At 37.0% G+C, this 14,279-nt stretch overlaps 1 protein-coding gene across 6 annotated transcripts in view; it reads right to left on the bottom strand.

Moving 5' to 3' along the window:
- Nucleotides 1-751: 751 nt before the first annotated feature.
- RGS12 (regulator of G protein signaling 12) overlaps nt 752-14,279 on the bottom strand; it is an 88,945-nt gene continuing 75,417 nt past the window's right edge. For 4 of the 6 annotated variants that reach the window (XM_061467907.1, XM_061467954.1, XM_061467940.1 and 1 more), the window contains one exon: nt 11,050-13,169. In XM_061467907.1, the coding sequence (XP_061323891.1) occupies nt 12,535-13,169 (635 nt within the window). In that variant the 3' untranslated portion in view covers nt 11,050-12,534. Of the gene's footprint in view, nt 1,446-11,049; nt 13,170-14,279 lie in introns of those variants that run through there. The other 2 variants (XM_061467963.1, XM_061467922.1) reach the window with 2 other exon arrangements.

The following is a 14,279-nucleotide window of genomic DNA, read 5'->3' as shown; positions in this document are numbered from 1 at the left end:
TAGGATCTAGGATGTTTTAATTATTTCAAAGCAGTGAATCACAAGAAGGTCTCAATATATACACTTGGTACTGTTTCACATTGATGAGCAGAGGTCCAGTGCTCTCATTCCTTCATGTCCCCTTTTGCATGTCCAGACCCATAACCTCTCCTGAAGAAACGGAAAAGGAAGAAAAGAGCGGGTGGCAAAAGCAACATGTTCAGTAGTCTTAATGGTTTTTTTCTTTCTCAAAACTCCCCCAGGCTAGAAGGTTAACTGAAACTAGAACTGACAACAAGAATGAGGTGTGCTTAACCACTTTTCAAAAGAGCAACGTCAAAATCCACCTTTCCCCAAAGCTCAAAGACACCAAGAGCAGCGATGAGGAGGGAACCGGTGACCCTCCCACCACTGTGTAATTAGTATATACATTTCTGGTATGGGAACATCACCAGTGTCGGCTACAAAAGCAGCTATTATTTCCAGCAGAGGAAATGCACAGGGGGTTTTTTGCTTCTTGCTGCTTGTATAACAATGGCCTTATTGCACATATCCAACCAGGCAGTACATTAGACAAGACTGAATTCCACCTGGACCTCTTCCCAAATGTGATGAAACAGAGAAGGAGATAGTAAGAAAGTAATCCTAATCTTTTTAGACCAGTAACTGATTTTACTTCAGAAGCCTACGGACACACAGGGAATCCTGCAGACAAGTTAAAAAAGCATTACAAGATCAAAGTGAAATTATCTTAAATAAAAGTTTTGGATAGGGGAATTTAAAGTTAGTTTGCCTTTATTAAAGACAAGAAGGGTAGGGGTGGAAATCATAACTTTAATTGCACTGTGCAGTGGAATCATCCCCAGGAAAATCATATAGAAACCGTAAGAGAACAAAACCAAACAACTCAACACTGTCCTTGAAATACAATTTGTTCATTCTATGCGTTCTGACTCGTGTCAGAAGAGATGGTCTGGCAGGCTGGTTGAAAGCAACTGGGTATTGAAAACAACTTATAACTTGCAGAAACATGTCTCTGAGGCATATCTCTGTTGCTGCCAATGCCAAGGAAAATACCAGAACTCTTAATTAAAACCAGATTTAAACAAAAGTAGCTTTATACTGATTCTCAGTGCCCTTATTCTTCTCACTCTTGACAGTAATCAGAGAGGGAAGGTCTGAGGTCCTATAAACTCCAGTCCTCATCCTCCCTTGGCAAGACCTCAGTTCAGAGATGTAACCTTCAAAGCTGAGGTTCCCTTCAGAATCATCACAGGAGCGTGTGCCAGTGTCTTCCAGTTTGACTCCATCCACATCTATTATCCTGTTCACAGGGAGCTCCATTCCAGAGTTGTCTCTTGCAGCAGGAGGACTAAAGCTTCTGCTGGACTTTGCTTTGTGAGATGTCTGCTCACAAGAGCTTCCTGAAGTCCCTTGTGAATCTTTCTTCTTTCTGTGGTTTGCACCTAACAGAAGAATTAAGAACAAAAAACACAAGACAAAAGTGTTATGTACCCTCTGGTTTTAGCAGTTTTCAATATTGCAACCTCCTCTGAGGTCCCAATGGTAGATAGTCAGCTGGGATATTTCTCCACTCCATCAAGCAGTCCTACTGACGTACGAAGCAGGTAAATAGTTGACCTCAAAGATAAATGTAAAACATTGCTTTGTATCTGTCTTAATTTAGCATTTTTTTCAGAGGTTTCTAAAAAACTGCATTAAAAGTAGCAACTTAGTGAGAATTTGCACATCTCTAAAACAAAACCCTCCCACCATTAAACACAAAGGTGAAAGAGGAGAATATAGGGCTTCCGCTGGGGCAAAACAAGACATGTTCCTTCACTTGAACTGGTTTTTGACTCCTGCTGAGATCTTATTTTCACTTGGCTAGAGATTAATTCTCTATGAGACTAAGAAAGGACAGTTTGAAGTTGCAGTTCACTGTCCTGAACCTCAACCAAGAAATTATGGGCCATGCTTTACAAGACAAGAAGAAAAGAAAAAACTCAATCTGCTGACATTAAACATTAAAGAAATACCAAAGTTATGCACGACTTTTTTAACCTTTAGACTTTTTTTGATACAGTGCCTCTAAAATCACAGTTGTTAGAATTTGGGCAGTCTATTCTCTAGAACTACTCATGCAAACTCATTATGATCCCAAGTTAAACCTAGATTAAAACCTTGAGCTCCACAAAAGCTAGTTTTGCATTAGGTGTGATGCTGCAAACTGCTAGGCACTTGTTACAGCAAATGCGGGTGAAGCTGGTTTGCCTGTTCCAACAGGCAACAAGACAAGAAGACTGAAGCATGAGCCAATGCCATGATCCGCATCAGGTTATCAACATGATTTCTGCAGTTGAAGTGCTCCCTCAACTATATACATTTATATAATGGTATAAAAAGAGGCAAAATTTTTAGGGAGAGAGAACTGCTTTTATTAGGCCAACTGATATCCAAGAAGAAAGAGGCATTTTCAAGGCAGACCTGAGTAAGGGCTTCCATTTAATCTCCTTTTTCCATGTATATCAGCTAGTCTTTTAAAAGACATCATCTTATCCAATACGCCTGACTCGCACATTTAGCCACGCAAATCCCATGGGATTCATGTGGTTAAATGCCATAGCTGGCTTTGAAATGTTTTATTTGCATTTGTTCCACAGAGTGATGTGTACAGATTTTTTTCAAGAAAAATAAATTTCAGTGTGCAATCATCATAATCAAGAACTTTTTGATACAGAGAAGAGGAAAAACACAAACGAAAGGACAAAAAAGCAATTTCAAACTGTTTCAATCAAATTACTCCAGGGTCTTCTCAAGGGTTAAAGCTTTCTATCTAATGAAAATAAGTTAAAATTTTAGTGCTCTGGCTAGACTGCAGCCCCACATTAATAATGTGGATGTTCCACATCAGTAATGCTTGCCTTTTTTCACATCCACGGGAATTAGATCAAACACCAAACCAATCAGCTGAGCAATAGCAGAGGGAAGGCAGAAAGCCCTGCTAGCCCAGCAGGACTCCAACCCACTAAATTACAGCTAACATTTAATGGAGCTATATATTAAGCTTCATGTTTACACCTTCCTCCTGCAGTTGAACATCGGATTAACTTTAACTGCTTTTTGCATGGCTGAAGTGTATAATGCTATTTTTCTATTCCAAATTGTTTATCTTAACATGAATGTACAGAATTATACTCTTGGTCTCTTTAATCTACTATTCTATGCCCTTTGAAGACCAGTGAATCTCTTTCAAGTTGTTTTAAAAGAGATACTGATTTCTAAAAAGCCAAATTAATGATAAATTACAACAAACAGTTTGTACTGATAGAGTGCGAGTCATCCAGTTGTGCCGGTATTGAGAATACGTCCTTCTACTAAATGCAATGTAAAGAAACAACTTTGCTGGTGGTGTCAGGTCTCATAGCTCTGTTGACTTGAACTAAGCTGAAACACTCTCCACAGTCAAAAGAGACAGCCTTCATTAACAGGCTATGACAGATGAAAGAGATGGAAACTCCTACTAAGGAACGCTATGGAAGGTGTAAGTATCGCTGTTTTTATTTGGTTGCTAAGTCTTTATACAGCTAAATATAAGAAATGCCATTAAGTCTTGGAGTTATGTGCCACTGAGTCACGCCATGAAGCATCTGGGCTTGCAAGTTTTCCAATAGGAACAAAGCAAAAACAAAGCCAATGTCAGCTCTACGGCTTCACAAGGCATAAGCCCATCTGAAGACGAATAAATCCATTTTATTTTCTATTAATGCTGTTTTCAGGAGCAATCCCTCTGAAGCACCTTAATAAATTACTACTAGAGGCAGGAGAGCAACAGAGAAGGTCTTATCTAAGATTCTGGTTCAAAAGACTATGGAATTACTAAGGGATGATACCATGAAAATGATTTCTGTTTTCCTGGCAGAGCAGAAAAGATCTTGGCTCATTTACACCAAACAGGAAGATGATTTAAGAGTAGCACTACATTGAAAAAAATACTTTCATGTGCCTTCTTTTCCTCATTTTTGAAAACAAAGCATTTATGAAACAAGGCTGTTTAGCACAAGAAATAGGAGAGATTCCCCCAAATAACTTGTGTATATGTGTATCTCACAAGATTTAAAATGGACTCAAGGTTTTCATGTACTCAGTGGAGCTTTATAATGAGGCTTAAATGATGCTTACACTTCTGCACTGGCTTCTTTCTCATATTCTCTTTTTGAGTAACACTTGAGAAAACTTAGCTATGCAGGGCATCATCTAACATGCTGAGAGCTTTCACTGATAAAATTTCCCTCCACATATTTATGCACTGAAGTGATGAAAACCTCCACGGATACCTTTGTGGATTGCTTTGCCTTGCACAAATCATGTCAGGAACTACATTTTCCCACATCTAATCTGCTAAATGTCCTACCTAACTCCAGAAGGGAAAGGAAACCAGTGCTGAGAGCACTACTTGACCAGATTAACTTTCAGACTGGAATAGCATCATCGCGCCTATTGGTAACCTTCACCTCCCCTGCTCAGCATTCCACAGAGCTCTAAGGGAATTTTCTGTGCATCTGATTCCATTAATATGTTCCAGCTGGTTTAAAGATGGGATGATGCATCTCATCTTCTGTCTTTAAATCAGAGCAGCTAAATGATTGCTTAGGAGGCTAAGTACAGTGGTCTGCACCTTTCATAATGTTAATGATCAGGCATGGTTTTGGCTCATCTCCTGACTTGCTTTACCAATATTTCTCTTCTTCTGATATTTTGCTTTTGTATATCATTCTAAAAGTTGCTGAATTTAACATTATAATTATTCAAAAGTGTCTTCACAGAGGAAGACAAAGAGATTTTTTCTGCTTTTGTATAAAATATTCCTCAAGCTCTAAGTAAGGTCTGAGCACGAGATCAGAAGACTATTTAGGACCAAGGGAGCATTTGGCCATATTCCAGGTAAAGACAAAGCCACCTGGAAATTTCAGGAAGAGCAGTAACTGTCAAATTTAGATGACAGGATCAAATAAACATAACTCTAATGCAGATGTTTGGGATTTAAAAGTCCACCCACCCTATCTTGCAATGTTAATGTTTCTGTACCATAATAGATACTGGATCTAATAATCGATTAATTTTCAATGCGCCAAATCTTAGTTATAATTCACTTCTTAACACATAATTTAAATCTGATCTGAAATTCAGCACCTATAGATTAAAATCATCAATACCCAATATAGCTCCATTCACCATATTTACCATTTTTTTAATCAAAGCAAGTAGATGTTTTTTAACTATCCCTGTAAGAGGTGAGCTCTATATTTCAAAGTCTGTAGTCAGTGGATTTCATATATGACAAAATGTTAAATTCTATTCTGTAATTTTCCAAACACAATTTCGTATGGACAGATACCTCTTCCATATAGATTCAGCACTTCACTGAGCATTCTACCTTTGCTAAAAATCTTACTTTTCTTGTCGAAACCATTTACTGTTTAGGTGGTGCTCAGTTCTACTGAAAGATAATAAAAATGCCCTGCTGACTTCTATACCACTGAACCCAGGCATTCAACTTCCGATGTCAGAAAGGTTCAGTTGAAAAGAATGAGCTCCAGTTAAATCATTTTGTGCTAACTTACAGCAGGTAGGAATCTGAAGTATCCCTGGCAGTGTTCAAGACCAGGCTGGATGGGACTCAGACAAGCCTTGTCTAGTGGAAGGTGTGCCTGCCTGTGGCAGTGGTGTTGGAACGACATGATCTTTAAGGTTCCTTCCAACCCAAACTATTCTATGATTCTATGATCCTATTATTTTATATTACTTAAAATTCTTATGAAAAGAAATCACCAAAGTTTTCATCAGTTCCTGAAATTTGTTATTTGCACTCCCAAATATAACCAGTCATTTTTGGTCTCAAAATTAAACTCCGGTGTATATCGTAATGCGGGATATTGGATAGACACTGTTCTCATCTCCGATTCCATACATCAACATATTCTAAGATGATAATATGCTGCCTGAGAGACCATTTGTTCAGATGAGACTTAAGAAAGAGCTTTGCTGTGGTCACTTCTGGAGTGGGTGTTCAATGTCCTAGAAATAGCACAAATAACTCTTTTCCTTAAGATACATCTACACTGGCAGTTTCATTCTGGAAAAGACACTTCTCCCTTCCTGTCCTAAACTGCTGGGAAACGGTAATTCAAAATCTAAGCCTTCTCAGATGTGGATTCTTTAAAGTGGTGGATGAGTTCCACACTGGCTGACATACTGTTAATCTTTGCAAGTTTGTAAACTGATTTATGCTTCCGAAGGGAAAAGGATGCTTTACATTTCAGATTTAGAATTCTGCAGGTTAAATTTCTTTTAATAGTTTCCTTCCTTTTATCTCTTAACTGATATAACACTGAGGAGAAACAGGATTGAATTAAAGATTCCTACCTACAGTTTATGCTAAATCTTTTCAACGGAAATTTTACTTTATAAGCTGTATTTCACTCGCGTGATGAAATATCAACTGCAGCATATGCTCGGTGCCTTGAAATATGACTCAGTGACAGAGAAGGCATCAAGCTAGGACGTGGATTACTCTACAAAGCAGCAACACTCAGCATTACCGGCCTATTTACTTTTGCCCTGGAAATTTCTGGAATACATTTGCAGCATTAAGTTTAGAAAGGGAGGATAGAAATTCCCTCATCGCACTCATCTCAAAAGCATTCATAAGAAGAACAAAGCACAAAACATCATTCAGAAAGACAAATTCTGAATATTACATAGGAGAGGGAACTGGTAGGACTACTGCTGCTCACCAGTGGCATGTATAGGCAAAAATGGAAACACTGCAAACTGTGTTTGCTGAGGGCAGTGATCTTTTATATACACTGCAACAGCTGCTGAAGGGAACTGCACACAACCTCATTGAAAACCAGGAGCAGCCCAAGAATAGATAAAATGCAAAGTTCTGAATTCTGATCCAGACGGACACGTATGCCCTCAATAACACCAGCCAATTTGCTTAAACTTTGTTTCTCCACTGCTAAAACTGAAACAATTTTTAGACTGCTTTCCAAGCACTGACAGTGACATCTCTGCAAGTCTAAAAGTATTCAGCCCTCAGTGTGACCTTCCAGCATTTCTTGTTAACATTCTGTCCCGGGTTCATTCCACATTCATTTTGTTTTTCCATCAGTAGTGGTAACAACAGGTTTAATTATTCCACAGAGTAGTATGTTGGGAAATAGAGGATTGAATTACTCGAATCAGTTTTAATTTAATCTGCCTTTCGTTATGCTATTTTTCAATTGAGAAATCTGAAAATGTGGTTTAGCAGGGCTACTGGTTACATTTCAACTAATAATTTAACTAAGTTAATTTCATCATCCAAACGCAAGTCATGCGTTTGCATAGATCTGGTTTTAGCCCACATACATTTGGTTCAAAGAGCAGTTGTAATTTTTCTAACATTTTATCTAGTTGTTGATAAAAGTTGTTACTCTTTCTACAACACGTATCTGACCGTTTGACTGAAAGCAGCTTACGCTTCAAGTAATCATTCCTCCAGGCCTTCCTTGCTTCCCGGCTGTCTACTCTTCACATAACTCTCCTTCTCCTTTGTTTATTGTTGATCTCCATCATGTCCTACATGTAATTCTCCCATTTAACCATGCTCTGATTAAAAGAGGATTAACAGATTCCGGCCTCAGTATTACTGAATCCCCACGAGGACTTCTCTATATTGATCTAGAATCCAATTATCTTCTATAAAATTACACAGCACCAGTAAGGATGTAATTAACTGCAGGACAACAGCTTTGTTAAAAAACAATCATTTGCATTAGTTTTACGTCTTTTAAGACATAATCCCTTCTTTTTCTTAACATTTTATTTCATTTGTGTTTTCCTTACTGTTGTTATCTTGATTTACACTGGAAACACCGTTGGACTGTCTCTAAAATATGTTATATGTCTGGTATGATTTTTTTTTTACTATCCACACATGATTATTTTTAATCTCCTCAACTATAACATGGTTTATTGTGCTTGGAATTCATTACCCTGATAAATGAAAAGTACGGCAGCCAAAAAGTGGAAGTCACAGAAATACAGCTGATGTTACGTGCTCTCTATTCCTCGCCTGTAGTGTACTGCATCCTCTCTCTGAATAATGAAAAGAGCAGTCGGGAAATTATTTTTTTGTCTTTGGTAACAATAGGCAGCCCCAGGCTCTGGGAGTCCACCCTGCCTTTTATTTCTGCATAATTTATGTCTCAAAGCAAAACCACCCTAGCACTGGTACTAACTATCCCATTTCTGAAAGGATTCTTTCCAGTAAGAAAGGAAGCAAGTTTATTTTGAGGATACAATTGTACTTCTATTTCAGAAATAAATTGGTGGCTTCAGAAAAAGTTATGTAACTTTAAGTAGTCTAAATTCACCCTTTATCTTCCACAGCCATATTATTGAAGTATAATTCCAGAAGGTTCACCAGGCTTTTATTTTCCCTAGCTGGCTCTCTACTTAACCAATACTATTGCATCCCTATTAGAAAAGAGATTTGAATAAACTCTTTGACTAAATTGCTGTATCTGGTCTATACATGTGGTCAAAAAAATACCTTCTTGGCACGCAATAACTCCATTGACTGTCATTGTACTTTCATTTTAAGAATATTTCTCACCCTAAATGTTAAAAAAAAAGGGGGGGGGGGGGGGAAGAGGATTTTTTCTTTTTTATAATGGAAGAACAGTTTAACGGAACCAAATCTACTGTCTGTGCATTTCAGTCTGGATTGCTGCAATTGCCCTGTCTAAGGGTGAAATGGTACTCCAATCGCTACCAAGCCTAAATGCCCACCAAGTCTGTAGTAGAGGTAACAATCACAGTGCCCCACTGGAATATCACTGAATAAATAACTTGGTGCAAAGCCCCTGGCTTGATATTCACAGCTCTTGATGGGAGTAAAGGTTTGAAAGACTGCCTCTCCCCCTGACAGCTATTTTTCACTTGGGTAATGAACATGCCTAACCCCCTAAGAAAAACTGGACAACATTCAAATTACCTAGACTGTACAGTGCAATTAAAAAAAAAAAAAAGCATAAACCCAGAGATTAAATCAGTATTTATCACTTTCAAAAAGGAATGCATCGCTTCAAGCAAATTGCACCGCAAAATAATTAGGTTATTTCTTTCACAGATGGGTACCAGCAGCATTATCTGTAGAGACATGAAGGACATTTCAGAATTAGTCTTTAGATTCCAGAAACCCCTGATTTTTAAAGTGGGAAGTTTGCCGAGACTAGCAGGCTTAAAATAAAGGCATTTTCTGTTGATGGGAAACACAACCAGAATCAGTAATGATCCTTGTGTGCAAGCTGATTTAATATTTAGTTCACAACCAACTATTACTACAGTATAAACACATTTGACTTCAGAAAGTTAAGATCCGTGTTTGAAAAACTGTTCTCAATAGCTCTGAGCGATGCAAACCTCATTTTGCTGGTTTCCATTATTTGTATTTTGCTGGTTCCCATTATTCGTATTTTGCTTTCTAGACCTTTAAATGAAAAAACAAAAACCTCAAGAATCACCCATTACAAGGATGGATATTGGCCTGGCTTTGCTACACCACATTGTGGTTAGCAAATTGTCCCCTGCAGCTATATCACTCCCCCACCCCTTTTCCCAGTATATATAAACCCGATGTATAAAAGCCTAGTGCACAGTGAAAGCCTTCATGTCATTTGCCCCTATACCAATTTGAAACCAAGACCATAGACCACTTAGAATTATGCAGTCATTAATGTTTCTATCCAAACATTTCAATTCAAGAAACCATTGATAGGAGATTATGAATGGACAACCATTAAAGCACTTAAAAAAGCAACCAGTATTAATGATTTAGTCCTTTGAAATATTGATTCTTGACTGGAGATTACTTCCAGCAGTCTGCACATCTCTGAATAGTTTTTCCATGCATACTCCATGAAATCATGGAAAAAGAAAAGTTTTGCTTCAGCCCACACTTTTTCCATAAAATCACTGGTCTTTTGTGGAATACAGTCCCCATAAAATAGTGCATTGGGAGAGGAGTGTAGAATAGTTACTGTATGCAAAAAGGTTGTAGCAAAACAGGAAAGTGATTTAGATCTTTATTTCAAATTTTTGCTATTCCTCAAAAAGAAAAAAAAAGTTTTAAGGTTTTTAGTTCTGAAAAATCATTTTGTTTGATTACGTAAAGGTCTCTCACAGGTGATTACAACAGAGAAATAAAACAATCACCAGTGAAAGCACAGTAGACCAGTTGGAATACATAAAAATTAGTATCTGTATAAAAACATTAAAGTATGTAGGGTATTAGTTATCTGCTGTGGAAAAGTCTGAATAATTTGACAGGGGAACTGCTACAGGTCTTTCAACTGCTTCATTTTCTTTCATGATGGTCCATGACCATGTGTGAACACAGTGACTTTTGGAAAAACTACAGTTTTAGCCCCCAGAGCACAATGAGACCTAGGTAACAGCACGACAAGCCTCTGCTATGGTTCTTCGATATGGCTTCACAGTACTGTTATGTAGGACCCATTTTTGAGAACGGAAAGGATAACGCAGTCTCCAGCACCCATCCAACCCTTCATTTCTTACCCAAGACTAATAAACAGAGAGGCTGTTATATTGGTTACTTCACATCGAATGAACAGAGATCACCAGCTCTTTCCTTAAAGACCAGGGAAGAATTGCTTTAGTTTAAAATAAGAAGGAAAGTAATGAATGTAAAGTTTAGCCCAAGAACCCAAAGACAGAAGAGATTCTCCTTTCAGGAGTTCCTGTTATGACCCAAACTCCTGTCTTATCTGCCTTGTCAATGCCATGGATTTCACATGTGACCCATCAGCATCTCAAGACAGCATTTGCCCTTTGATATCTGATCATTAATAAACACGTTTGTCAACTTTGTCTCACAGTAATTGCTAGTTCATATCTATTAATCTGTTTGTTATTAGAAGATAATTTCAATCAGAATTCTTAATCCAAGACTGAAAGGACTGTTTTTAAATAAGGAAGAAAATCAGAGCTTAAAACCAGTTTGTGTAACTAGGTCTAGAATTTATTACTCCTGAGAGAACAAAGATACAAAATACATGTGAAAGCTACACAAAGATTTCTACAAAGTAAAAAGTAGAAAGTGGGAAAAGGGAAAGCTACAGTTCAGTGGTTACACAGAAATGTATGGCATGCATTAAAATACTGCAAATTCATGAAGTTTTTTTTAAGTGCAAATGGTTTTTTTTAACAGTTCTTACTGAAAAATATGCAAATTGATACCTATGTTGTACACTTGTCATATTATTAGAAAGATACCAACACAAATCTATGCATTTACACATCAATATGCCTGAAATACATTTTGTGGTTTTGTTATTCATAGGCACTGGTTACAAGTCTGTTCAATACTCAGCCTCAGAAATTAAGTGGTAGCGCTTATAGAACATTTCTCAAATACTACTAATTTGCATTGCCATTTATAAGCATCCAACAACCAAAGAAGTATTTACAAATCATCAACCATACAGATAAAGAACAGTATCAAATACTCTGTGTAAAAAGATAAATAATTAAAATGTATATTCCCACATCACAAAGAAATGTGATCATACAAATTATGGCACCATATGTTTGTGAAACATCAAAAATAAATGTATAGCACATAGATACCTCTTCTTATATTTTACATTAAAATGTACAGTACAGTGACTGTAAAATGTCAATGTCATAACACCCATTGTCTTCAAACTCTTGTTTCTGGCAACGGCAATTATTATTAGAGTCCGTGTTTATAAAGGAATTCCATACTTCAGCCTTGGGCTAATATTGCTCTGTGATATTGCTAGACCATGAAACTTACATCCTAGAAAATGTTACATATTTTCTTTTAAATTTTCTAATAGAAAGAGCTGTTTCACATGTGAATATTCTGGGAGAAAGTGTGATAGAAGCAATCTATTTCTCTGTGTAGAAAAGGATGGGTTAAAAAAAAGCCTGCAACGTTTTTATTTTTAGTCACAAATACTTAATTTATTAGAGAGCTATTTTTTAAATTAAGGTTTATCCATTTCCAATTTCAATCATAAACAGTACTGCAATTTTCAACACATAATTAGGGTTTCTGCTAAAGCACTTAAACTTCCAAACCCCAATCATGTATTTCATTATGATCAATAGATCAGAAAATCAGAAACGCAATAGTGAGATGGAGCTCAAAACACTGATCTCCTGTTTTGTGCTCCAAGGGTAAAGAAGGAGATAGAGTATGGATGTATTTGAAAGGTTTGCCTGCATGTGTCCATTTCTGGCCACATGTCAAATCCAAACAGACGTACTTAGTTAAAGGCAACCAGAAATATTACAGTTAGCACAGACTAAGGCAATGAAAATATTCTTTTTTTTTTCCTTTTTTCTTTTTGTAAAAAAAATTAAGGTGCAGAGAGAATTTCCCTTCTTGTTTTAATGGGTGCCAAATACTGATTAAGAGTGCCAAGGAAAAGTAGTTTTACAGAAAAGGAAACACTATTAAAATCTAGAAATACCTGAATTTGATCTTTGATATCCAGACTTTTCCTGATTACCTGTAAAAGGAGTTGGGGGTGGGTAGTTGGCTTCTGCGAGTTTACTGACGTCTGACGGTGGTGTTGGCGGTGGCGGTGGTAGCAAAGTGCTGTTAGGGCTACTAATATCTCCTTCAGCCACAAGAGTCAAGTCTGCCACATTCTCATCATCTACCATCTGTATGCCTTCAGCTTGTAATTCTCTTGACTGCCTTTTCCATATTGCTGCATTGTTTTCCTGTGCATGCGGAATTGGAGACAATGCAGTATTAAAAGGAACACTGAAAGTCTTCTGACTGTGGAGTGCTGTCAAAGCAGATTTATGTTTATTTTCTGAGTAACCCTTTTTCTTAACTGAATTTTCATTAAAGTTTTGTACGGACTCCTGTTTTCCACTTGGTGATGTACACCCATCCTTGCCATCATTTTTTGAAACTCGCCTGTTGAGGCCTTTAGGGCCTATGGGAGTAGATGAGGATGGTTCTGGTCCAGTGGGCGGTAAACGAAGGAAGTCAGGAAGAATAAGATCTTCTTTCCTTAGCAGTCCACGTTGGTCATCTGCTCTGTTACTTTGAGCTTTGGATATGAGTTCAAAAAATTCTATTGGGGAAAAACCCAAAATTGACAAGTTTTTGTCAGAAAGTGCAATGTCATTAAAACACAAATTTTCAGCACATTTATTTTCCATGAAGATCTTCAATTCTTTCAATGCTGCCTTGAAATAAGATCCCATGTTAATTAGGAACTTTTTCAATTGCAGCAATGTTCGCTAGCATCACTATAATTAAGACCATCAGGATTGCTATTGTAAGAGGTTTGCAGTTTAAAACAGCTGCAATTCACTGAGCCTTGAACACATCTTCTATTTTACTCAGTTAATAAATCTGAACACACACACACACAGAGGAGTTTTTAATTCTTAATACAAAAGGCGGCTCTGGTCTCACTGACAATGGGTGCACATTTTTATATTCTGGATGGTTTTTATCCATCTTAACTCAAAAATAACCATGCCATTTGAAAGTTCAATGATTCAGAATGTTGTAAACTTCCTAGTTATATTGACTTTCTCTCAGTTTAGTAGTATTTATCACAGTTTAAATTCAATTCACGGTGTAGATTTAATCCAGGATGTTATCATCATAGGACATGATCAGATGATGATTTAAGTACCCCCATGTTATTTTGTGCTGCAATGAATCAGTAGCGTACAGGTAGTCAATAACCATTAAAGAAGCCATTACTAAAAGCGATGGGGCAGCTTTTTAATAGAATTTTTAACACAATTACAAGGAATTTTCTGATCACGTCCTTAATGATGTCCCATGGTTTAATATGTTTCTATATATAAATAATACTCACAGTAAATCACCACTGTTCTAGAAAGTCTCAAAACTTGGCAACAAGAAACTTATCAATCATAAGCCAAGAATTATACAACTCCTTAAAAAAGAAGCATCACAACAATTAACAAAATCTTTGTTGCAAAACATATAAATATAAAAATATGTAATTCTTAATACAGGGTCTCTGCACGTCCTAATTTTTCAACAGAGCATTGAAACTACAGATTAAAGATGCTTAAAAGGCCATCTCCAACAGATGCACTAAAATCAATAGCTTCAACCTAGCTTATAAATACTGTTTGAAGCCAAAGCCATTACAAAATAAAGCACAGACTGTTAGTATCAGTTTTAACTTAGCACAATA

Source organism: Pezoporus flaviventris, unplaced genomic scaffold (assembly GCF_033815535.1).
Source record: "Pezoporus flaviventris isolate CSIRO_AGI_PZ_B2104156 unplaced genomic scaffold, CSIRO_AGI_Pfla_v1 ptg000002l, whole genome shotgun sequence".
In the NCBI taxonomy this organism is placed as follows: domain Eukaryota; kingdom Metazoa; phylum Chordata; class Aves; order Psittaciformes; family Psittacidae; genus Pezoporus; species Pezoporus flaviventris.
The sequence above is the reverse complement of the archived record's forward strand: the minus strand, read 5'-3'. Positions and strand labels throughout refer to the sequence as shown.